The sequence below is a fragment of the Alosa alosa genome, chromosome 20 (genome assembly GCF_017589495.1).
Source record: "Alosa alosa isolate M-15738 ecotype Scorff River chromosome 20, AALO_Geno_1.1, whole genome shotgun sequence".
Classification (NCBI taxonomy): domain Eukaryota; kingdom Metazoa; phylum Chordata; class Actinopteri; order Clupeiformes; family Clupeidae; genus Alosa; species Alosa alosa.
This window is the reverse complement of record NC_063208.1, coordinates 29,398,304-29,422,496: the sequence shown is the minus strand read 5'-3', so window position 1 is coordinate 29,422,496 and position 24,193 is coordinate 29,398,304. Positions and strand designations below refer to the sequence as shown.

General features: G+C 40.0%; 1 protein-coding gene and 1 long non-coding RNA gene across 4 annotated transcripts; both read left to right on the top strand.

Moving 5' to 3' along the window:
* Positions 1-513: 513 nt before the first annotated feature.
* Positions 514-1,518, top strand: LOC125284843. Its single transcript, XR_007191947.1, has 3 exons — positions 514-531; positions 919-998; positions 1,241-1,518. It is a non-coding gene; the product is annotated as an uncharacterized LOC125284843 (long non-coding RNA).
* A 2,331-nt stretch (positions 1,519-3,849) lies between these two features.
* zgc:91944 (uncharacterized protein LOC436941 homolog) lies at positions 3,850-23,092 on the top strand. 3 transcript variants are annotated; one of them, XM_048229965.1, is made up of 12 exons: positions 3,850-4,033; positions 4,614-4,717; positions 5,129-5,540; positions 7,607-7,692; positions 9,307-9,417; positions 12,780-12,908; positions 13,100-13,253; positions 17,630-17,712; positions 19,199-19,294; positions 19,425-19,543; positions 21,459-21,518; positions 21,716-21,805. In XM_048229965.1, exons 2-11 carry the CDS (start codon positions 4,642-4,644, stop codon positions 21,489-21,491), a joined length of 1,299 nt encoding a protein of 432 aa, XP_048085922.1. In that variant the 5' UTR covers positions 3,850-4,033; positions 4,614-4,641; the 3' UTR covers positions 21,492-21,518; positions 21,716-21,805. The 3 variants fall into 3 exon arrangements, with proteins under 3 accessions (XP_048085922.1, XP_048085923.1, XP_048085921.1); XM_048229964.1 differs by lacking the exon at positions 21,459-21,518 and having other exon boundaries at positions 3,852-4,033; positions 21,716-23,092; XM_048229966.1 differs by lacking the exons at positions 12,780-12,908; positions 21,459-21,518 and having other exon boundaries at positions 3,851-4,033; positions 21,716-23,092.
* The last annotated feature ends 1,101 nt before the right edge of the window (positions 23,093-24,193 follow it).

Sequence of the window (24,193 nt, the reverse complement as noted above, 5' to 3'; positions counted from 1 at the left end):
AGGTTGCACTTTTGGCGCAGGTGCAAGTTCTGGCGCATAGGCCTACTGTGACGTTGGCTGCCTAAACCTCTGTTTTTGTCCGTTTAGATAGATCGATAGATAGATAGATACTCCATAGATAGATACTTCATTGATCCCCAAGGGGAAATTCAAGATTACATTACAAGTTTACATGCAAACGTGCAACCGAAATATTCCAAAATCTCCACTCTGGCTGGAGATTTTAGAAAGAATTGCTTTCAGATGTGAATTCTCCTTTTGCGTGTAAACGAAGGGCACAAACAAAGGAAAATGTCTGTTTTTCAAAATAACCATGTACAATGGGGCCTGATATAAATAATGCTTGTTTTCAAAACAATTTAGCATTGATGATTTCTAATGCAAAATATAGTTTATTTTTTGAGATTTACGTTAATGATATATGTAGAACAATATGAACATATAGTAATTACATTTTGGTATTACTGATTTTCTACAGGTACTTTAAAAGACACCTGCCAGCAGACACACTGCATGAACAAGAAAGAAAAGGTGTGTATGTTTTTTCATTAAGCAATGCTTTCCCCCTGTCACCTACTACTAGTCTTTGAACTAGACGCCCAAATTTGGCCCATCTGTACCACTCAAGCATTGCATTCAGGGTAGCTTTAGTGTTTTATGTCTATAATACAGTATATCTATGGAGAGCTACATTACAGGGGAATAGCAAGTTTTCTGATGTTATGTACAAGTATGCAGATGAAACATATTTCTAAATGTATACAATAATTAGCAAAAAAAAACTTGGTATGTTAACGGTCACCCATGTCATGTGTAAAGTAAAAATTAGTGCTATTTAGCAGAATACCATTTAGTGACTAAACAATGTGGGGTTCTGGAATTGAATGGTTGTCTGTTTTTTATTTTGTTTTGTTATAGCTCAAATGGTCAATGCAGCCATTGTCTTGCTGCCATCATTTTTCAAAGAAAATCCTGCATTCCTTTTTGTCAACGACCAGGTAAGGCCTCCTTAGAAAATAGTCCGTAGCATTTTGTTACTGTATCGCTTTAATGTGGCATTTTCATGGAATACTTTTGTTTCCACGTTGTCTAGAATAAAGTGGCCACAAATGGTAGAACTGGTAGATCACATGATAAAATTTGATATTACAAGAAAGCTGGTTTATTGTTTGTTGGTTTGCATGCTTGTATTTGGTTGAACAGTTTGTAATATTTTGTAACATGCAGTGTGATTTTACAGGAACCCATTTCTCCCACACCCACCATCGTGATGACCGGCTCCAACCCCCTTGTCCAGCACGGAAGTAGCTTTGAAGATGGATGGTTGTAACATGGTTTTAGATGATGGTAGCATTGATGTCAGTTTGGCCTTTCTCTTTTCCATGTCTATCAAGTTCACTATCCCAAACCTCTCTGAAAGACACTGGCCTTTCTTGAGGCCTTTGTCTTTCAGATGAAAAGTGCTGTTCCTCTGACAGTGCAGAAGCTGTTCAATTCCCTTCACTGATGTGTGTGTGTGTGTGAGAGAGAGAGATCGCACCTGTGTTTGTCTAAATGATCAGTTAATTTAATAACAACACAGACATTGCTATTGTGTTTGTGAGAGATCACACCAGTGTGTGTCTAAATTATCAGTTAATTTAATAACAACACAGACATTGCTATTGTGTTTGTGTGTGTGTCTAAATGATCAGTTAATTTAATAACAACACAGACATTGCTATTGTGCGTGTGAGTGATCACACCTTGCTTTTGCTATTTTGCTATTGCTGTTTTGATCAGTTGATTATAACGCTTTATATGTGTATGTGCGCGCAATGGTATAGTTGATAATCACTAATGAACTTGTAAACATAAAGATTTTTAATAAACATAAAAATGACCAAACGTGTGAAGTATTGTCTGTCTTCTTCCTCTGAAAGCATAGAAGCATCATTTAGTTGTAAAAAAAAATCATAACCAAGCAACCATCATAAAATCAAGAGGTGTGTATAATGAACCTATAGTGGTTCTTTGAAGATCCTTGTTTGAGAGTTCTTTGAAGATCCTTTAGGGAATAGGAGCTTGGAAGAACCTTTTGAAAAGGTTCTTCATAGAACTAAAACAAGGTCTTTGAAGAACCATTCATTAAATGGTTCTTTAAAGAACTGTTGCCTTGATGGTTCTTTGAAGCACTGAAAAAGGTTCTTCTATGGCATCGCTCTGAAGAACCAATACTGGCCCCATTATTTTTTAGAGTGTGTCTTGATACATCTGTAAGTAAAACTTTATTGGCATTGGCATGTAAATCTTGTATTGGACCCACCTGTGTCTCAGAAGAGTTTGCGGTCTCCTTCATGTTACATTGCATGCAATGGAGAGATAACAGTCCACTGCACCATAATCTGGATGGTCAGAGGGCAGCATTCTGATTGGTTGACTGGCTGATTGATTATACAGCTAATCTTAAACAGACAAAATTCATAGCCTTTTTGTGAATGTTGTATCCAGTGTTGAAAAGTCCCCTTGTTATAAGCGACTTTGGGCTTGTGTTTTTGAAGTCGCCTGAAAATATTAGTAGGCTATTTGCGGGTTGCTTTTTTTGGGGGGGGACTTGTTTTTTTGTGTGGTAGCTTCTTTTGGGCTTTCTCCGTATCTGCTGCTTATCCCTGGCCTTTACCCATGCTTTCCCTATTCTGCATATGACCTGTGTAGAATTCAGAAGTTTCTCTTTGCCAAGTCAGAGTGATGGGGTTAGCTCAGATGTAAAGAGCTCACAAAACCTTCAAAGAATAGAAAAAGTCAACCGAGGTGCTCATAGGATATTTTAAAAGTTAAAGAAAGTAGCCTGACTGAGTTGCTCTTCTAAATTAAATTAAGGCTAGTCGGTTGATAATGCATGCCTGAGGCTCGTAGCCTACTCTTTTTTAGAGTATAAGAGCCTCAGATAAATTCAGGAAATCATCAGTGTAGGCTACATGCAGAAATCTTACATGCACAACATATTCTTACAGCTATAAAACAGCTATGGACTGCTTTTTGTCTCAGTTTTGCAAAACATCATTATATATTTCAAATATGGTGATGGATATTTTCAAACTGTAAAGGCTTTTCTGCTTTACATTTCAGATCAACCGGAGGTGAACTGATGTGGAATTCCCCCTCAAGTTCAGAAGGGAAGCTATTACAAAGTTATTCCAGCCCACTAAATAAAAAACAATAACAAAAGTATTTCTGTGTAGTTTTTTGGAGGCTGGTAGGCCTATTAACTATATATCTAAGTCTAATTGAATCATTTCTGAGCTATCGAGAAAATGAAAGTCACTTGGCCAACACAGAAATGTAGCCTAACCTATGCCCATGATGAAACGAAGAAGCAGAGTTGACTGAGATCTGATAAGTTGCATCTGGAATGCAGAGAATCATATTAAATTAGCTGAGGCTATTTGCTGCAGGTCCATGTTGTGGATGCGGACCACTTTGATGGGCCCAATGAAGCACAATCAAGACTCAGAAGTCACAATGGAAATTCAACTGGTTAGTTTTGGGCCGGGGTCCAGTCAGACAACGTATGGCCTAAAGGTGGGTCAAGCTCTGGGTGCATTTTGCTCTGGATGTGGAGCACCAAATGCATATTTCCATTAAATATGTTAGGACGTGATAATAACACACACAATTAAGCTGTGGAGCTTCCACATTCTGTCTAGTAACAACTGTGGCTATTACGTAGCCTAGAACTACACATTTTTAAGCAGACTTTTAAGAAACTCAAATAGTTTGAGATAAAACACATTTCTGTTTGATATTCTCCACTGGTGGCATTCAACACTTCCTGAATCAAGTTGGGACAGCTGCGGGTGAGAGGTCAGACCGAATTCCTATTTTACACCGACCGCCTACCTCACCGCAGCATCCCGGGACAATGTGACCCATCTGGTTCACCTTCAATAGCTAGTTTGGACTGTTCAACGTGGAAAGCTGTGCCAGTAGAGTGCACCAGCTACGTCGTCTGGCTGCGGCAAAACATCTCTGCACTTAGCAGCTGCACTGGGAGGTAAGTAATGTTTGGTAACTGTTTCGGGACGTGTGCTACGAATAACTTTCCAGCTAACTTAGCTTGCTAATATTTTGGCTAGCCATCTTGTCACTGCTGCCCTCATAATGATTGTGTACAGTAGCTAATGAGATGTAGGTTTGTTTGTTCGTGTTTGTGCATTCCACTCCACGTAATATTACTGACGTTTAATTAATGTTAGCACATTTAGCCAGATATATTGCTAACGTTATCCTAGACAGCTACAGTAACAATTGCATATGCAGTTACACAACTTTAGCTAGATTTAATACAAATGCCCATCACGTAACATAAGTAATGCCAGAGTCACAGAGCTTGTCATACCGAAAATTAAACTAAGCATCAACTGTGACCTATGTCAGTTAGCTAAAGCTAGCTAGTAAGCTAACAGCCTTAACTACAGTGGACCCCTTAAACTATGAGGTTTGTTACGATTGCTAATGTTATGCCAGCTGCTTAGTTCATCTTCAAATGGAGTTGCTGCGGATTAATTGTAATTGTTAGTGAGCGATTCTTGACATTACAATGCTCGATAACCTGTGTCTCCCATCTGTGACAGTGTCCTTCACCCCGTGTTTTTCTGAGCCATGCGACAGTGGTGCCTACCAGCCGTGGCTCCACGCACTGAACCGCTCCCTACGGGCCGACTGTCTCCGCTCTCAGGTAGTTGTAGGCTCATCATGTTTATTATACAACTATGCTTAAACTGAAGGACTTAAACTGAAGCAACTAGGGTTTGATACACCAAAGCCGTATTTCCCTGAGATCGTAAAGTAAATTCACACCGCTTGTTTATTTCCAGTCTGTTTATGGTGTCTAACGAAATTTAACTGACTTTATCTTCCATTTTTTTGTAATTGACTAATTGGATATAATTAAGTAAGCAGCTCAAAGCAGGCACCAAATGTATTTCGCTTCTCATAGCTTTTGTAATGTGGTGGACATCATCTCCTCATATAGGAAAGTGAATCTGTCATAGGTATATTCTCCATCTAAACAATAGCAATATCCTCTGTGCTTCTCTGCTTTTTGAGGATTTAGGCTTTCTTCTTTCTACTCATACTTGTCTTCCAGATGCCAGGATGGAGTGTTGTGATGTGGAGCCTCGCTACACCATAGAGCAGATTGACCTCCTTCAGCGACTTAGACTTTCAGGCATGACCAAACCGCAGATCATTCAGGCTCTAGACTCTTTGGAGCGGCTCGATTCTGACCACCGATCCCCCTCCTGCTGTGACAGCCACCCTGCCCCTCCCAGTGTTGTTACCAATACAGCAACAGTTGCATCTTCATCATCATCATCATCTTCCTCTCTCACCTCCGCCACTACACAGACCCCGGTGATTGAAGCCTCTCTGTCACCAAGCAACAGCTATGAGGCCTCACCTCCACCCCTCTACCCCCCTAGTGGAGTACAGCGTTCATTTAGCTATGACCTGCCAGAGGAGGACTGGGACCTGGAGGAGAAGGTGGAGGAGTACATGAGGTGAGATCCCACTTATGATCTGCTGCTGAACCGTTCCATTCATTCAAAACAAGAGAGCAGTGATTTCATAATGTCACATTTGACAGTTGTTGTGGAGTAGTGTGACTGTTCAATTTAGCATGTGACAAGCAAGTAGACTATACAAATGTTGTGTGCAGAAGCACATAGAACCAATGCTACCTTGCTTAGCAACAGGAAATGCCAAAACTACGATTGGAACTATTTTTTAGGGGTGGAGAATGAATGAATAAAAATCTAAACGCAATTAGATTAGTTGGTAGTTGAACTGCTGTAAAAGCAGTATGGCATGAGTGAGAGTGGGGTTGGTAAAGGATAAGCACGGCCTCATGCCTACAGCCGAATCACAGCTGCTGGTATGTCCTTACCCAACCCCACTCTCATTCGTGCCCTATTGCTGAAGTGTTGTTTAATCAGATCACTCTCCTTTTATTCCATAATAACCTCCTTGAAAACATTCTCATTGCACCTTATCTTGGCTTATACAATGTTTTCCATTACTGAAACAGTCCTTCGATTTGTGTCTAGCTTGGAAGTAGCTGCCATTGACAAGTAACTTGGGAAGTCAGCACTGTCGGTGTTATTGTCTAACCTAAATTCCAAATGAATTTTCCCATGTTCTCCACATACATCTTCTATTTTATTATTGAGCTATGTCACTCACAATTGAGTGAAATAATCGTTGTCCAAGCCATTTCATGGTTGGAGGTGATCCGAAAAAAAGTTTTGAAGCTGTTCTCTTCTCCAACCAGAATTCTAAAGTAGGCATGTTTTGTATGAAATTGTCAACGCTAACTGCCTTTATGCCATTAGGGCTCTTTAGTCAGCTCATATATTTCCGGTGGAGCATCAGCTGTGTTGCAGCGGCTATTGTTTTGGTGTACCTGTTTCGGACCCAATTGCACCTATTGAAGGAGCACGTTAAGATGCTGAAGGATTTATGTGTGTGTCAAAGTTGAATAAACAGGACATTCAGTGTCCGAGTGAACATGAAAGGAGCAAAATATCAGAAGATGCCGTTACCACACAGCTGATGCTCCACCGGAAACGTATGAGCTTGCTGAAGAGCCTTCCATGGTATATAGTCCATTGTCGCTTGATGGCCTTGTTGCATTGCAGTTGCATAGGTATTGCAGTGCACTCAATAGAGATTATGTTTAGTGTATCCTGTAATGAAATTAACGGATGTGAAATTTCCCCACCATAATACTGGCTAAAGCTATCTCTTTCTTTCCCCCTTTGTTTGAACACTTTTTTGCTAACATATAGGCTACAGCCTGTTGCCTTGCAAGTCTAGATAATTCTACTTCAATTGTTTTCTTTGCCTCACTCCCTTCTCTCTCCTCCTATATACTGTCCTCCTATCTTGTTTTACTGCAGTTGCTTTATCTTTCTTTTTGTGGCTCGTTTTCTTACCTTCCCTACCTCTCTGTTTCATCCTCTCTTTGCAACAAACTGCCTGTCTCTGTCCACCTACCTCTCTAATAGGAGGACAGTTTAATATAACCGCAGATAATGACTGCTTCTCTTCCCAAAGGAGCTAGCTCATTTACTTAGTGCACTGATGATGTAGGGCAGGTCTACAGGGAGCTGAGGAGCACAGAGGAGTAGCATAGCAGTAGTATACAAGAGGCAGAGCTATCTTGAAATGATACTGTTGCTACAGGTGTCGACAATGCAAAGTAAAAGTTACTTGCCTCAAGATTCTGCAGTTGTTTTTATAAAATAGCCTAGCTGGCAGCAGATAATATGGGTCAATCGTATGTTTGCACGAGCAGTCACATACGTCTGTTTTCTTCGATAGCTTCTTGTGAATTCCATACTAGTAATACTAGTTGACCGCCTCGACACTCGATTTATACGATTTCTTTATGTATGTATGTATTCTATATTAAATTCTTTGATTTTTTTTTTTCTTTGGTTTTGTTCCTCTTAACTGCAGGGCTCTAGATTGAGTTTTCTAAAATTTCAGTCATATCCCTGTCATCGAAGTGTTCCAATCCACCCTAGACCCTAAAAGGTTATGAAATGTGTGTTTGTGGTTGTAGGAGAGATAGCAACTTGGTGAAGGAGGAGATCAAGGCCTTTTTGAATAACCGGAGGATCTCTCAGGCCATTGTCGGACAGGTCACAGGTAATTGTGATTCACCTGGTTCAGACATCTCAGCACATTAAACGCTTGGGGCTCTAATTTGTATGAAGTGCAAGGCACACAATTTCCATGAAACTTCTAAAATGTATAGATTGCAAACTCATTTCAAGTCAACCTCTGTCATGTCCCTCTAAATGTTGTAATGATTTCTTCTTTACTGTGCCCTGTGCCATGATAATAATTTAGCAAATATCGATATCACTGCCTTTTTGCACTGCGTGGTTTGGACAGTACTGTAGCGCTCCAGAAAAACTCAGAAAATACTCAGAAAAAGTCAGGGATATTCGGTTTTCGGGTGAAATTTCAGGATTAGCCTAAAATCCACTATAACCTTTACAGGTGAACTTAATGTGACTTTCTCTAAACTTTTGAATGAGCATGTCCAACAGTTCAATGTTTCAGTACTTTCTGTACTAAAACATTAAATTTCACCGAAAGCCAGATATCCTTAACTTTTAGTGAGTAGTGTAGGCACCGACATGAGTGTGCTGTCACTTGCCACGCACATCAGCGTATAAATTTTTTTAACTGACAAGCATTGAATAAACAATGATTAATGAGCAGTGTGGACAAAAATAGAACGGTATCGAAAGGTACACGGTGGTCGCGTGGAAAAAGTTTGATGTATTGGAAACAATGTATTGTATTGAAAACAATGACATCTAATGTAAAATGTCGAAATGTCAAAAGCGGAATGCGCCACACTCATGTTGGCGACCTATGTGCAGAGCACTTTAGGAAGTGTGCGCTGCAGATTCAAGTTAGTGCCCCATGTCACTTGAAGTTTAGCAGTATGTTTCATTTTAGTTGTTGCCTGATGGATATTACAGAAAGACTAGGGCTGTCAATCCATTAAAAAAATGTATCTAATTAATTACATACTAATGTAATTACTAATACTAATACTAATATGCTGAGGAAATAAATTCAAAAGTGCTTTGGGAAGAAGTTTTTTTTCATATACAAGGTATTTCAGGCCACAGATATAACCTAGGGGACACAATGAAAATAAATTAACACTCCCCTCAATGTCAACACTATTTCTTTGCATTGATGTGCGACTTTAGAGTTGATGAACTCCGGTGATATGCAAATTCCTTGCTGCAGACATTGCAGAGGACTTTATTTTAATCAACACCATCAGGCCGTTTTTTAAAAGTAAATGTTCCAATCAATGATCTAGGCAGCACATTTTCTTCTCTCTCCTTCTTTTTACAGTCTAATGGTTACTGACTACAACAGCTTGGGGTCAAAGGTCATACGGAATCGATTAATCTGCGTTATTTTTTTTAATCAGTTATTTTTTCTTAAATTAATTAATCGAAATTAATCAGTTATTTTGACAGCCCTAAGAAAGACAGATATTGCTCACATGCTACATTCAATTTACTGTAGTCATTACAATGCTCTTCAATACCATAATATATGTGCAGTAGATTAAAGTTAAAGTAGACACTTGAAAAATGTTGCTGTGCGTCGTTACATATTTTGGGGGTTTAATATTAACATTCTCCTTTTGTCTCTTCTGCCCCAAATTCCTTGCTCTTGTTCTTTTCTCTCCCCTCCCTTCTCTCCCCTCCATTCTGTCTCCTTTAGGCATCAGCCAAAGCTACATCTCCCAATGGCTGCTGCAGCAGGGTTTGGAGATGAGCGACTCAAAGCGCAGAGCCTTCTACCGGTGGTACCTGCTTGAGCGCAACAGCCCAGGTTTGAGCCAACCCTCACACAGTAACACAGTAGCACATGCACCAGGCAGGAGTGGGTGGTGGGCTGCTGAATTACAGCTTTGTAAGCTAGCTCTAGGATAGTTAGATAGGTTTATCAATTACACCCATTTCCCCACAAACCCTTATCCAGCATAGGTTGGACTTTATATGATGACTGACAGCAGTGCATTCAGCACAACCAATGGCTGCACTGATGATGACAGGGTTAAACAGATATGGATCTGTATTGTCTTTGGAACTGAGTACACAGCATAAATGATTTGGTAAGACTTTAATACACCAATTTAAGTTTAATTTCACTGATGTTACACCCCTAAAAGTCATAAGTCAATGAAGCCTTTCCAGACTCCAGATCTGCAGATTTCCAGATTTGAGAAGTGGCCTGATGTTAACCAGGCTAGATTTCTTGCTCAGTATCCAAAAAAAATCAGGCTATATGACTTTACTTTAACCTTTTAATTTTAATGTTAAAGTGTAATTCCGGAGAAATTTGAACCCAGGATCTTTTTCACCGAACATCCCTTCGAGAGTTAGATTATGTTGATTGAATTAGTATCGAGTTTGACCGGCTTTCTGCGCTTACAGCCCAAATGGCTAACAGTGAAAGTACTAGCGGTCGTTCACAAAACGTATCCAAACCGCCATTTTTAACCGCTAATAATGCTCAAAATAGCACCACACTTCTGCGGTAGTATAAATAGGGTCCCTATAGGGTCACATAAAAGAAAGCATTAACAACTTAGTAAGTGTACTAGGAGTTTATTAAAAACACTTTAATGTAATGCTAATTGATATCATTGTAAGTTGCTTTGGACAAAATAGTCTGCTACGAATCATAAACATAAGCATATCTATTTTAAGTCAGTTAACACCTTTTCATACTTGATTGTGGTCATTTTGAACCCAAGACTTGTATTGGTGAGCTGATTTTTGAAGTTATACTTTGTTCCAGGCTATGAAGCAAGCACTGTTTCTTTTGGTTGTTATGGTTAATATTTCTAGTTGCTATGCTAGCTATCGCTTGCTAGCAAAGGGAACTTTTAAATAACCAATGGTAAAGAGTTCCATTTTCATGAAGCCTATCTGTCTGGCATTACATCCTCCTCAATTTAACTCGTCACATTATTGTAGGATTCAGGCTGTAATTGCTTCTCTAATTGGACCCCGTATTAAGCTTCATGCATGTCATACTGGGGGTCACGCTATACATGGCAACCCATTTTTCTGTCCTAATAGAAGACACCTAAACTTAATCATATCGTCTGAATGCAAAACCTGCCTTTGTTCATGATAAATACATACTGTACCCTACTCCCACCAAATTCCTCCTCCTTTAGTCAGTGGTAACAAAATTAGGTCTGGTGGTATATGCATCTCAAATCATGTCCACATTGCACATAGATAATAGCCTGGCGGGCCATCCTATATCATTGAAATGTATAGTCTGGAATCGAACCATTCACCTCGCTTAATCCAAGGGGCGGGCAGAGAATTGTCTTTCAAACTGCCTAGGCATGCAATAGGCCAGCGCTTCGACCATATCCGTTATCCGGGTCGGCAAAACGGCAAATACATCCTTCTTGAAAAGGAATAACTTAAGTGCATTGTGTTGCTCAACTTTCAAAGAAAAGCACAAGTCCAACTCCTCCAAAGTTGACGCCAACGCCGATTCAAACAACCGCTCTTTGTTCGCCATAGCCACCTTCCTTGTTGTTCACGTTCGCAGGACTGTCGTTATCCTGTTAAGCCCGCCTTAAGACTCTCTAACAAAATAGAGCGCTGTGATTGGATGAAGTCCACAGCGTCAGCCAATAGAAATCCCTATGGTTTGATACTAGACGTACAGGCTGAGCAAATTAATTTGCCGCCGCTAGGGTGCGTCTAGATTTCTAGGCTACATAGATAACACATGTGGCTTAGTAAAATAGAGTTTTAGGTCTTAGGCGACATATCCACAATTCTTTCTGGATGGGGGATGTTCTGTTTTTTAAATAAATCACAGTCATTAAGGACAGACTTTTATTATCAAACCTTGTTCATGGTAAATACAGTGTGAATAATGAGTTATAGAAGGGGTTGTGTGAACTTGTCCATCCTTTGGTTGGACTCAAGATTATGTTTTTGTATGTTACCCTGCACAACAGGTTTAGTAGTGTACCTACTGTGGGTGAACAGTTTCGTGGTATAGGTCAGGCCTATCGAGGTTGCTAACTCTAATTCAGAGGGATATTAGTTGCGTTTGTTCAGCCATTAGCCAGTTTATTTTAGCTCACCTTGTTTTGATGGGAAGGCCATAGTGATAAGGACAGAGTAGTATCCGAAAGGGAGGGCTGCAGTCTTTGTGCGAGTAACAATTAACTGTTACACCTGTTTTTATTCAGCAATCTTATGGCCTCATTGTGTGAAAGAGGCTTTATGTAGGTGACTTCACAGCATGTTTTGGAGGAGTAAGCTTTCCTAAGAAGCGGGAGGGTGGCATGGGGGTATACATCTGAGGTGTTTGGATTTCATGCTTTTTTGGCTACAATCCTCTTGCCACACACACTTGCCTTCTGCTGCACCCATCCTCATTTTTCACCTCTCATCTGCCTTCCATTTTGAGTTGGTCCTAGAGGGCAACTTTTTAAATTGAGAACCAAAATGGACCCAGTCGACAGCCCCCTTGCCATGCTCAGCCGGAAATGTTGGCAGTATGCATCAACATGCTGTCATTACCCTTCTGTTAATGCCTCAATTGGCAAAGCTAGAAGTGGTGTTAAAGATGTTCAGGAGTTGAACTACTGTAACCCACTCAGAACCAACCCAGGCCAAAATTTAGCCAAAAGTAATGATATACTCACATTCACGCTAAAAAAAATGAGGACCAGGCAAACATTCCAGGATTTGCAATGAGCCCTTTAGGACCTCTGTATTATCCCTCCCCTCTCTGGGCATAGATATGTTGTCTCAGTCCTAATCCTGGTGCTGTTGTGCTGGTTTTCATCTCCTCAACTAAAAGATTGCTCTACAGCACTCAATGCCAGTGCTCCAGAAGCTCTCCACTTAACACTCAATCCTAATGCTAATGTGGCTCTACTTTCTTTTAATGCTCCACTGTGCATGGGCAACACAAACCTCTTTGCTTGGGCTGACTATGTATGCAATCCAGTGTGCAATCCAACCAAATCACCAACACAACAAAAAATAAACGCAAGTAGCCTGTTGATATACATTTGGGGCTCTTGATGTTAGAGTAAATTACTCTATTAACATAAGGACTCAACCCCTGTAGGGGGAGTTGCCTGCGACAGAGTAGCCCCTGTGTTAACACACAGTCTTTCTTGATTGGCTGACTGCCTTAAGGAATCAGGTGGAGCGAAAGCCAGCACATGCAGACCCCTAGGAGCAGGAATGATGCCCCTTGGAGTAGGCAGAGGGAACTGCTGCTGCACCTGCTGCCATGGTACTCTGCCCACCAGCAGGCTCAGACAGGTAACCCTCACCATCACATGTCAGGGTGTCACCCCCATGCCATAGCCACACATGTGTCTCATGTGTCCTTAGTTTATATTTTAAAGGCTTGCCCAGCTGTGAATAAACAGTATCTGCATGTTTTGGACATAAAGAGAACATTATGTGTTGGTGAAATTTGATATCTAGCCTCATAATGTCTCCTCTTGCAGGAGCTACATTGTCCATGCGCTCCTTGGTGAAAGAAGAACCTGACTGGAGAATGGGAGGTAGCCCTGGTGATCGGGGAATAATGGGCGGGCCTTTCCGGCTGCGCAGAGGGAGTCGATTTACATGGAGGAAAGAGTGTCAGTCAATCATGGAGAGGTGAGCTAATTAAACGTTGAGATACTTACAGTCAGAAATGGAGACATGAACTCTAAAGAAACCACCATTGATTTCATCGGACCTAGGTTTGTTCAGTTGTTCCAAACACTGAGAATGAGCCATTGTAACTCTGTTAGGGATTCGCTGAAGAAAGGTATTGTTTTGTAGAGGTTGTCTGTCAATCCATTTAGCAAGCTAGATTTTATAAGTAGTCCTAAAATAGACATAGCTTATTGGGATGTTGGTCCTGTACACAACCACACTGTACACACAATATCATAGGTACATCGCCTCATATTTACACAAAGGCACAGATCACCACACAGCTCTTGATGTATATCTAGAGCAGGGGTGTCAAACATAAGGCCCGGGGGCCAGATCAGGCTCGCCAGCAGGTTTCATACGGCCCCCCAGATGTTTTAGGTAGGGAAAATTAGAAAAAAAGATATTCACATCCAGTTGTCTTCAACAATGTGGATAAGCAATATCTCTATGATCTGATGGCTTGATTAAACCTAGTGTAGCACTACAAACCACCCTCAGGAAGGAAGAAGTGGAAAGAACATGGAAGTAGAGCATTTCAAGAGAGTAAGAGCAGGATATGACAGCAGCACATTATTTAATTGTTTGTTCATAAGTGATATCATCAAATAACACTCTGATATACCTATGCAGAAAAATTATAATGACCATGACAATGACGGCCCCCTACGAGGTCTCATTCCAACAAATCCGGCCCTCCCCGGTTTGACACCCCTGATCTAGAGGGTATATCACCAGCACATTCAATGATATGGCAAATCATCTCCAGGCTTGCAGTTCATGTCAGTTTTGGCTTTTCATCTTATGTGTATAATCAGTGTTGAATATGACCCCACAACCATCACAACCGTCAGCAAATGACTCTAGCGACGAGTAATGATGCTCATTACCTATGCCCATGAAACCAAGCTGCACCAATCACATCGGTGTATCTGATGTAGGCGGGCCAGAGGCGAGCTAAACAGATGACGACAGCGTTGCGACATCGATGTCCGGAAAAAACATTGGTTGTAGTGTTATCCAATTGCGTCGACGTCCGGAAAACAGTCAGTAAACATTGGTCGTAGTGTCCAATTGCGTGCAGTGATATTTTCAAATGCATGCCTGGTGCCGCCCCTCGAGTTGGGCCATTTTCATTACTCGTAGCCAGAACCATAATCTTTCGGATTGGGTCTGGTCCTCCAGGCTACTAGATGTTGGTTAATTGTTGTAATGTTTTATGAATGTAACGTGGCACTAAATGATTATACATTCACACACAGATAAGATCAGTGGACATGCAGTACTTGCTTTTAATGGTCCAGTCATGCTGAGAACATGCTTGTCTTCCGTCCTACAAAGTTTGAGCAGGCATGTCCAAACATGGATTGCAGCTTAGTGCCTTCTTCAGTGTGCTCAAGTGAATGAACGTTACAACCTATATACCCACACCCTCACATACACCCTCACAATCAACCAGTGATACAGTGTCATCTCATACAGTAATTCAATTAAAACAGTCCATCACTTCTTAGTTTCAACACATGTTATGAACATGTTATGATCATACACAGGTCAATAAAATCAATAACAACTTTATAAAAAGCAAGTCAAAGACAGGTCTTCATTCATGCCTTTAGGTGTACATGTATTCAAATTAAATATTTACCAAGCCTCCCTCTGTAGAAGGCGGTTTTCACTGTCTCCTCCTCTAGTAAGCCGACTGACGGTTTCCAGGCCCATAAACCTAAGTGAATTGGCATCATGGCCTGCAGTGTTGAAATGCCTTGCAACTGAAGCTACTGAAGAGCTACTGAAGAGAGCAAGGAAGCCTACAGGGAGGATGCTGGAGAGCCTGTGTCAGGAGAAGGTGCTGTAGAAGACATCCTGCATTGTTCCAGTACTCAAGAAGTCTTCTCCATCTGTCCTCACTGACTAGACTGGTGGCTTCCGTTCCCGCTGCATGAAAGTACTGAAGAAATTGGCACTTCCCAATTGGACCTCCGTGGACTCACTACAATTTGCTTACCACCCAAGGTTGGTGTTTAGGATGCCAGTACCTGCTTCAGAGAGCCCACATTCACCTGGATGAAGCTGGCAGCACTCTGAGAGTAGTGTTCTTTGACTTCTCCAGTGCAGTCAACACAATACAATCACACAGGATGCAGGTAGACACATCCATAACCTCATGGATCATTGACTACCTGATGGACAGATCACAGTTTGTACAGCTGAGAGGATGTGTGTCTGAGCAGGTGGTCAGCAGCACAGGAGCACCACAGAGGACTACTCTCACCTTTCCTCTTTACACTATATGTGTGTAGCAGAATGTTGAATGTTTTACCAGTCTGTTGTTTCTAGTACAATCATCAGCGCAAACGGCACCAAAAAACCAAACCAGCTGATGAAATGAGCTGGCTCTGTGCTTGTAAGTGCTATAACGATTTATAATGACTCCCCTTTGTGTCAGGAGAGGAGAATCGTATTCTGAGAGACAATGCACAGTTTACACAGCAATTCTATTGACTTTTTTATGTTTAATATGTTAATATTATTAAACTGTAATGCCATAATTTGTAAATGATTAATAATGAATAAAGTTATCTATCTATCTATTTAGAAGTTTCGCTTGCATTAGTACACTTTTCACAAAGTCATTAATTTAGATCCAATCAGGTAGCTCTTAAATATGAAGTGTCCTACATTATTAGATAAATATGTAAAAAGGTGAATGTTGTTCACAAAACATCAGTGTGTTTTATATTTATAATTTTTGATTGGACAAGAGGCATTCTATGAGTCATCACGAGTGGCGATATCGCAGCACAACGCCACTCAAGACTTTTAACTGCTAGTAATCACTCCGCAAATAATACATTGTAACTGTTAAAACTACACCAACATTCCATTCATTCATAAAAAGCGTCAGCGAGAGAAATGAATGAACTAGCGAATTAAGCAATATGGCAGACAGACACATTTTCAACATTACATTTGATTTGATTTATGAGTCCGATGATAAGGAAAGGGAGACAGAGAAGAGACAGGAGAGTCCATCTAGGTCCTCTTAATGTATGTATTTATTTAATCTGGCTTAGCTCTTGTATCTGCTATGATGAATTTTATTCTGCATTTTTATCTACTGAATTTTTATACTAATAATATTCATGTATAGTTTTGTATACTTTTTATCTATATTTCTATGTCTGGAGCACTGTTGCCACTGTTATGTCACTGTTTTCTGTCAATGTCATTAATGTCATCTATGTGTGTGTGTAAGAAACCCACTCTTTTTACCTGCAACCAAATCTACCCTTGGGTACAAATAAATTTACCTTACAGTACCTTACCTTACCTTAGGCCTATCTCGACTCTAGGTGTGTCTCTTTAAGTCCTGATGATCTGGATTGTATCGAGAAAAGCAGGAACAGGCTAAATACTACAAGGCCTAGCCACACTCTGCTACAGTGTGGAATGTTCATTGCCTGGCAACTCAACGCTGTCAGCTCTAGCTGGAACTGTTTTTGTGGCGATATCCTTTACTAACCCCACTCCCACTTGTGTCATATTGCGTATACTGTTGATTTGTGCAGAGGCAGAGACTTGCTCTGAGATGGTTTGGTACATTGCCAGTCTCCCTCAATATCTGGCACTTGCAGCATACCATTACCTCATAGAAGGGGGAAGCAATGATCTATTTTTCCTGTGTTCCAAAAGTGAATCTGCTTTAGTTTATGGAAGTAATATTGGGTTTGAGGATAAGCCTGAAATGGCCAGTCATTAAGATGAGGAATGTAATATTCTTAATGTAACATTCATTAATCTCGGCTCTGAACTCACAAGACTCACTCCCTTTGCTTCCTTGCATATTTTGTTGGTCAATATGTTTTACAGGTAATTTCACACTCTGTGTGTGTGCTTTGTTTCAAAAGGGTCAGAATTTTTACCTAAAACCTAGCTGGCACTGACTATTAGGCTTTTTTGTAGAGGTCGAACGATATGAGTATGGTCCGTTTTCTCCCCTCTATTTGCATGATAAAGAGTGGTAAGAGTTTAAGCCTTTCCGTTTTCTCCCAGGAACAACATTGTTTTACTCTTCCAAAAGTTCTGGCTAGAGTCTGCTGGTGCACACGTGCCACACGTGTTCCACAGCAACAATAACACTGGGTGGCTTACAGATGCACCTGCCTGTTGATCGGCCAAATGTACTCGGAAATTGGACAATGTCGGTCATTGAAAAAATACCAAAAATTGGCCTGACCAACCGATTAATTGATCTACCTCTACGGTTTCAGTAGTTATGGCCATTCACTTGAGTATTTCGATTGCTCCATGATGGCTGTCTGTTTTCCCAGTTTCTTCATGGAGAATCAGTATCCTGATGAGGCTAAGAGAGAGGAGATTGCCAATGCCTGCAACTCTGTCATCCAGAAACCAGGTCTGTATCCAGGAGCAGGTTTGGCAACATATTTAAATGATATTCAAATTTATATTGTGTACTTTATGTGTATAATTTAATATATGGTATGTTTGATGTCTTAAATGATGTACAGGATGTACTGTAGAAGGCTAGTGACACTAGTGCACCCGGTTGTCTGACAATAGAAGGGTGGCCGAAAAAAATCAGGTTGGGCAGTGTTGCCACTGGCTAGTGAATTTCAAAATTGGTGGTTGGTTGATTGACGAAAAAATGAAACCCTATTGAATATTCTACAATTTATCTTTTTGTTGAGAAGTTATAGGAGATATACAATTAATTCAATAAAGAAATGAACCAATGAACCATAGCATTTAGAGAGGCCCTCAATTTATTTTTATATGTACATGCTTGTATCCACTTGATATAAAGTCCAGTGACAATCTGAGACATTGACAGTTTGTGACAGTTTGCCACCTCACCACCTACACTGCAAGTAATGTAAAAAAAGTACAATATAGTAGAGGTCTGCACGGGACGGATTTTTCAGTCCCGCGCCCGCCCGCTCCCGCAATATTCTGTCCCGCTCCCGCAATACTCTGTCCCGTAGTCCCGCTCCCGCATTAATGTGTCATTTTTAGTCCCGCTCCCGCCCGCATCTGTAACATGATGTCCCGCTCCCGCCCGCATCTGTAACATGATGTCCCGCTCCCGCCCGCATCTGTAACATGATGTCCCGCTCCCGCCCGTAAAGCCCGCTATGCCCGCAGATGGGAGGGATAGCCTATTCAGCTTTTCTTTCTGTCTCACGAAAGGAGCACAAACACCTGAGAAAGACTCCAGATGTCAGTTTCTTGGTTCTGAATGTAGGCTAACAACTGAAGTAGGCCTAGTCTGGTACCCTCTTCCTCTGTCATGCTTTCGATTTTTGAGTTTTGACAATGAGCAGCAGGAACCAATTGAACCCACGTAAACGACAATATAGGCTATAGGCCTGCTATCCGTCAGTTATGCTTAAACCCCGTTTTTTAATGCTGCCTAACAGAACATCCAGCTGAACTATAGTTATGAACAGTACTTTAATCATTTCCATATTTAATTTTACGCACATATTTAATTTGCGGGAGTGCAATGAATCATCGGTTTGTCCCGCACCCACAAACGCACCTCTCTCATCCCGCCCGCTCCCGCAAAGAGCTTTCAAAAGTTGTCCCGCGTCGCACTCTTTTGCGTCGGGACCCGCGGGAGTGCAGACCTCTACAATGTAGTGCATATTTCCATCGGAAATTGTGTTTTTCTAAAGTGGTGGAAAGTGGAAAGCTAGTATGATGGGTTTGTGATTTAAATCCTTTTTTATTTGGTAGGGGCTATTTTGACTTGACTACAGTTTTGTAACACTGCATTGTTCTTTTAACAATTCATGTGACACATCTTTTTCCATATGTCATCATTTAGCTGTCTTTGACTTTTTGCAGTGCCCATATTGTGATTGTCTTGGTTTATTAAGGCTGCAAGCTGTCCGAGTTTGAGCGTGTTACAGCACTGAAGGTGTACAACTGGTTTGCCAATCGCAGGAAGGAGATGAAGAGACGAGCCAACATTGGTGAGATTATTTTGCAAAATGAATTTAAAAAAGATTTAGCACAGTCAACACATCTGATAGATTGTGAGTACAGTAAAGTGTGTTTAGTACAAGTAAACTAGTTTATGTTGTATGTCTTGTCATATGTTAGAGGCAGCTATCTTGGAAAGCCATGGCATAGAGGTGCCCAGCCCCAGCTGTCACTCAAATGGGGAGGATACAGAGCCACAGGAGTTTCCTGAGCAGGTGCCTCAGCGTTTCACTGAACAGGTAAAGCATGCACACACAAACTATATAATAAAGATAATTTAAATATTATTAAGAAGTAATTATACATCTGTTAAATAACATAAACATATACATCAGATCAGTGAGACTTGCATCAAGGGGCAAGCAATTTCGAGCAAGCTATAATGCAAGACTGCAATGGGCGTGCAAAGCTTGTTTTTAAAGTACACTGACCATTTTAAAGTAATTTCCAGATGCATTTTACCATTAAGTACCTGTAATGGTGCTAAAACTGACAGATCACAGAAAAAGGAAGAGTAATCTGAATCCTGTTATTGTGAACTTTATTTTGTTAAATGTCTAAAATACTTTTGGAGTCAGCCTCAGAAAATGCAGACAGACTGTGATGGCATGAATGTGTGAAATCTACTCAGTTAATCTAATTAGCCCTTACATCTTTTAACATTGGTTCCATTTTTTTGTTTGTAAATTGTACAATAATGGTACAACAAGGATCTGTCTGACAGATGCATTTGTTGGGATTGAAGTTCCCATGACCTATTTTTTCCAGAGCATTTTTCAAGCATTTCTTTTTGCTAGGTTACTGAAACCAGCACTTCCAGACATAATGTTGTTTATGTGAAATAACCAGCTAACTGAAATGGTAGAATGTTAAGCAAAAGTATTATGATTTAGAACTAAAGAAATTAATTTGGCATTACAACAGAAGGCAAGGCACAGCAATTTTATTTATATTGCGTGTTTCATACACCAATCAAGGCAATTCAATGTGCTTTACATAGACAACAGCAAAATAAAAAAAATAAACCCCTAAGAGAAATAAGATAAAATAATAAAAATAAGTCAAAAAATCAAAAGAAGAATGTGAAACTGGAGTGAAATACAGTTCAAAATACATGAAGCCATCGTCTTATTATTATACGGCTCTTCACAATGCAAGTAGAACGCTCCATTGACTTGAATGGGATTTCCCAAAGTTCTACTGGTCATTATTTTTGCCTAAGGACCTCTGAATAATGACCGCTGTCAATGGCAATGGATTTTCATTCAAAAGTGAAGGCAGATGGTTGATCAGCTGTGTTCTAAAGAACGTTTGATTCAAGGTCAGCGTGTGTTGTGAACTATTTGTTTCTCAGCAAAAGCCACAACGAGCGGTAACAAATAAATGTAAAGAGACATTGTGGAGTTTATTTCTTCGTTTTGGCAAGTAGCCATATAATAAGCAGGATCATGTATAGAACACCAGTCATTATTGGGAAAAAAAGTCCCTTCAGGGTGAAGCAAGGCCCCTCTGTTGGCGCGTCCGGTTCGCCCTGTCGGGACGTATTTTCCCAATAATGACCGGCGTTCTATACATTATCCCTTACTCGTATGACTTACTATAAAAAATATTTTGCCATTGCTGATACTGCTTCTCTAATATTCTGCAGTGATTATACGGAAAATACCTTTTATCCAGATTTATTTTTAGAGTTTGTTTATACAAACTCAAATTATCTAATATTTCTCCATTCTTACCCCAAAATGTGGTTCAATAAGACATATAGGAGAACTTCAGAACATGCATAAGTTTTTTTGGCTGCATCCATACATAGAGAGCGTCTGATTTGTCTAAAGTTTGCCAGATTGTGTTTATTTATTTATGTTTTTTAATCATTAATGCTGCCACAGTTTATGGCATATGAGCAAAAATCCTGCTACTATAGAAACCCACCCTCCCCAATTTTACCCAGCCCATCTTCCTATTTGCAAGGCTGGTAAGCTAAGAACAACTGTTTGAAAAACTGTTTGTGCTTAGACAAGTGCCTACAAAAATCTAAAAAATATGTGAAGCACACAAGCCAAAAGAAAAAAACAGTTTTTGTTCAGACAAGTCCCAGCAAAAACTAAAAAATGTTAAGCACACACAAAAAAATAACACAATTCTCTTTCGTAGATGCAAGGGGAGGATAGACCTGACGAATCGTAAAGTAATAGGAATGGGATCACAAAAGGGGTGAACAACATTTGTAGAACCTTCATGAACTTCATTAATCACATGATTAGCAGCTTCAGTGGCAATGTCTTCTTCCTTTACAAATCAATCATTTTTGTTCATATTACAGTACATACTTTCAACTTTTAATAGTGTTTTACAAACTCAATTCACAATTACAGTTATGTGAAAATGGGACTCAATAAATCTTTGCACAGGAGGAGCTGGCTCAGAGGAAGGACACTGAACAAGATGGAAGCTCATTGACTGCTATGGAGGTACCACCCCTCCCTAGTCCTTCCACCCAGCTGGTTGATCAGAAGTTCGAGGAGTCCAAACGAGAGGCTGTAGATGAGGAGTGACGAGGGGAAACCACTCCTTAGGACAGGACAGACCTCCTCAGTGGGACATGGTTTGGTGAGAAGCCTAGCCAGGAGACCACACCAAAATACTCTTGTGCCTCCAGTGGTAGGGAGGCCACTGTATGTAACTACAGGAATAATGCTTATAGTACTGGCAATATTTATCTCTATATATTGTGCATTCCAAGGTCCTCAGACAGGGAGAGAAGCAGATGTGGTGCAAACTGGTAATCTCCACTTCTCCCTTTAATCTAAAGCCTCACTCTCCTTACTATTCTCTCACTGTTTTTATGGTTTAGTGCTTTGTATGTGCATAAGGTAGAGCTGAGAACCTGCAGGACAGGTGTGTTAGTTGGGTTGAAGGGCCATATTACACACTGTAGAGCCGGGTGATGGTCCCCTCACTTGAGGGTGAAGGTCAAAGGTTATTGGTTGGTTGGCCCTGAAAGAAGAGCAACAACTCAGGAAAACTCAAGCGGAAAATTGGGGGGAAAACAAGAAAGAATTTATGTCTCTCTGTGCATTTAATATAATTTTAACAAGTGGAATCTTACATCATGGTGGCTTCCAGTGTTTTATGGGCACTTCCTCACATCTGAGTCAGGGTGCCATATATGTTACTTTCTTTAATTGTTTTATATATCAGTAAGTTGACTGCTATCTAGTTTTGTGCATGATAACCTTGAGCTAGCAGAAGCATATGCCATTTTTTATTTTATTTTATCAAGTAGAAACAGCCAACTCAGTACAGTCATTAATTATGTTTACTGACTGCTATGGGCTACCAAAATTATTTGAATTTGTTTTTTGTTTTTATACATATATGATTGTATTCTTAAGCACTTTCCATCATAAGCTATAGTGCAGTATATACGACTATACAAAGCTATACTCTCACATTATATATTTCGCATCTAATGCTATATGCTGCTTTTACATGCCGCTCAGCCTTTTTGGCCAGAAGCTGTTTCCTCACCTCAGCCCTTCTTAAGCCAAAGCTATACTGAGGTGAATATGCACAGTTAATACCTTTATGGAACGGGGGAAATTGTGGGGCTTAATCAGATGTTCAGAAGGCTTAAATGATCTTTAACATCACAGTGAGATAAAATGAGAATTGTGATAAAATCGGAATTCTGTGCTCATAGTTATAACTCATCTTTATGCAGCACCTTGCCACCCCCCTTTGTCAGCATTACCTAGTGATGACACAAAATAAAAACATCTGTAAAGAAATAATATTGTCTGTAATTTGTCTCTGGCAATTTTTTGTGACACTTTTTTTTTTGTTCATGATGTCAATGTAATATCAATGTAACATTCATTTTTGGATGAGTGCTTGGGTGTTTAACCCACATCTAGATAAACAGATATGTCTCCAATGGAAGACAGGTGTCAGAAAAAACGATTATAAAAAGTTTTTGGGGGAAAGCTTTATAATAATGATTCCTACGATCATGAAAATCAATTTCTTCAAGTCATGAAATTCAGTAAATTAATTTAAATTTTTGGGAGTCATGAAATATAGCACTTGTAAAAGTCTTAGGCTACCTTACATTGTGTATATTTATTTATGTCTATTTTAATAGAACTAGTCGTGGAATAAAATGGCAAAATACAGGAAATATGCACACAGTGTAAAAAAAAAGTCAAATCAAAATATGTCAACATTGTTAAGTCAAGGGGCGCTGCTAGTAATGTTGGGCCATATGAAAGAAAATTATTTTGGGCACTCTAAATGCTAGGGAAATTTTGAAAAATAACCCCTAAAATTATGACTTCTGGTGAATTTGTGGAAACAAATTGATACATTGAGATACATATATCATACATTATGCAGCTCCAAATTAAAAAAAAGTTGGGACGTTGTGTAAAATGCACATAATCACAAATCTAAAAAAAGACATATTTAACTGCAAAAAGGATGTAGAAAACTATTTCATGGAAAATATGTTCTGAGCACTAAAACAAGTTGGATAGATTGGATACTTGGATTGGCCCTCTCCTTTTTAGCCCAGATGAGTCCATGATTTCCAAAAAGAATTGCAAATTTTGATTGGTCTAACCACAGGACCTTTTTTCCACTTTACCTACTGTCCACAAGCTCAGGCCCAGATAAGATGGTAGTATCTCTATATCATGTCTACTGTAAATACAATTTTGTCTGTTGCATGGTAAAGTTTACACTAGCATTTATGAATTGAGTATCAAACTGTGCTCGTAGATAGACAATGGTTATCAGACATTTTCCTGGGCCCATACAATGATTTTTTTTTACACAAACAGGTCTGGTATTAATGCAGTGCCATCTAAGGTCCAAAAGACCACGGCCAT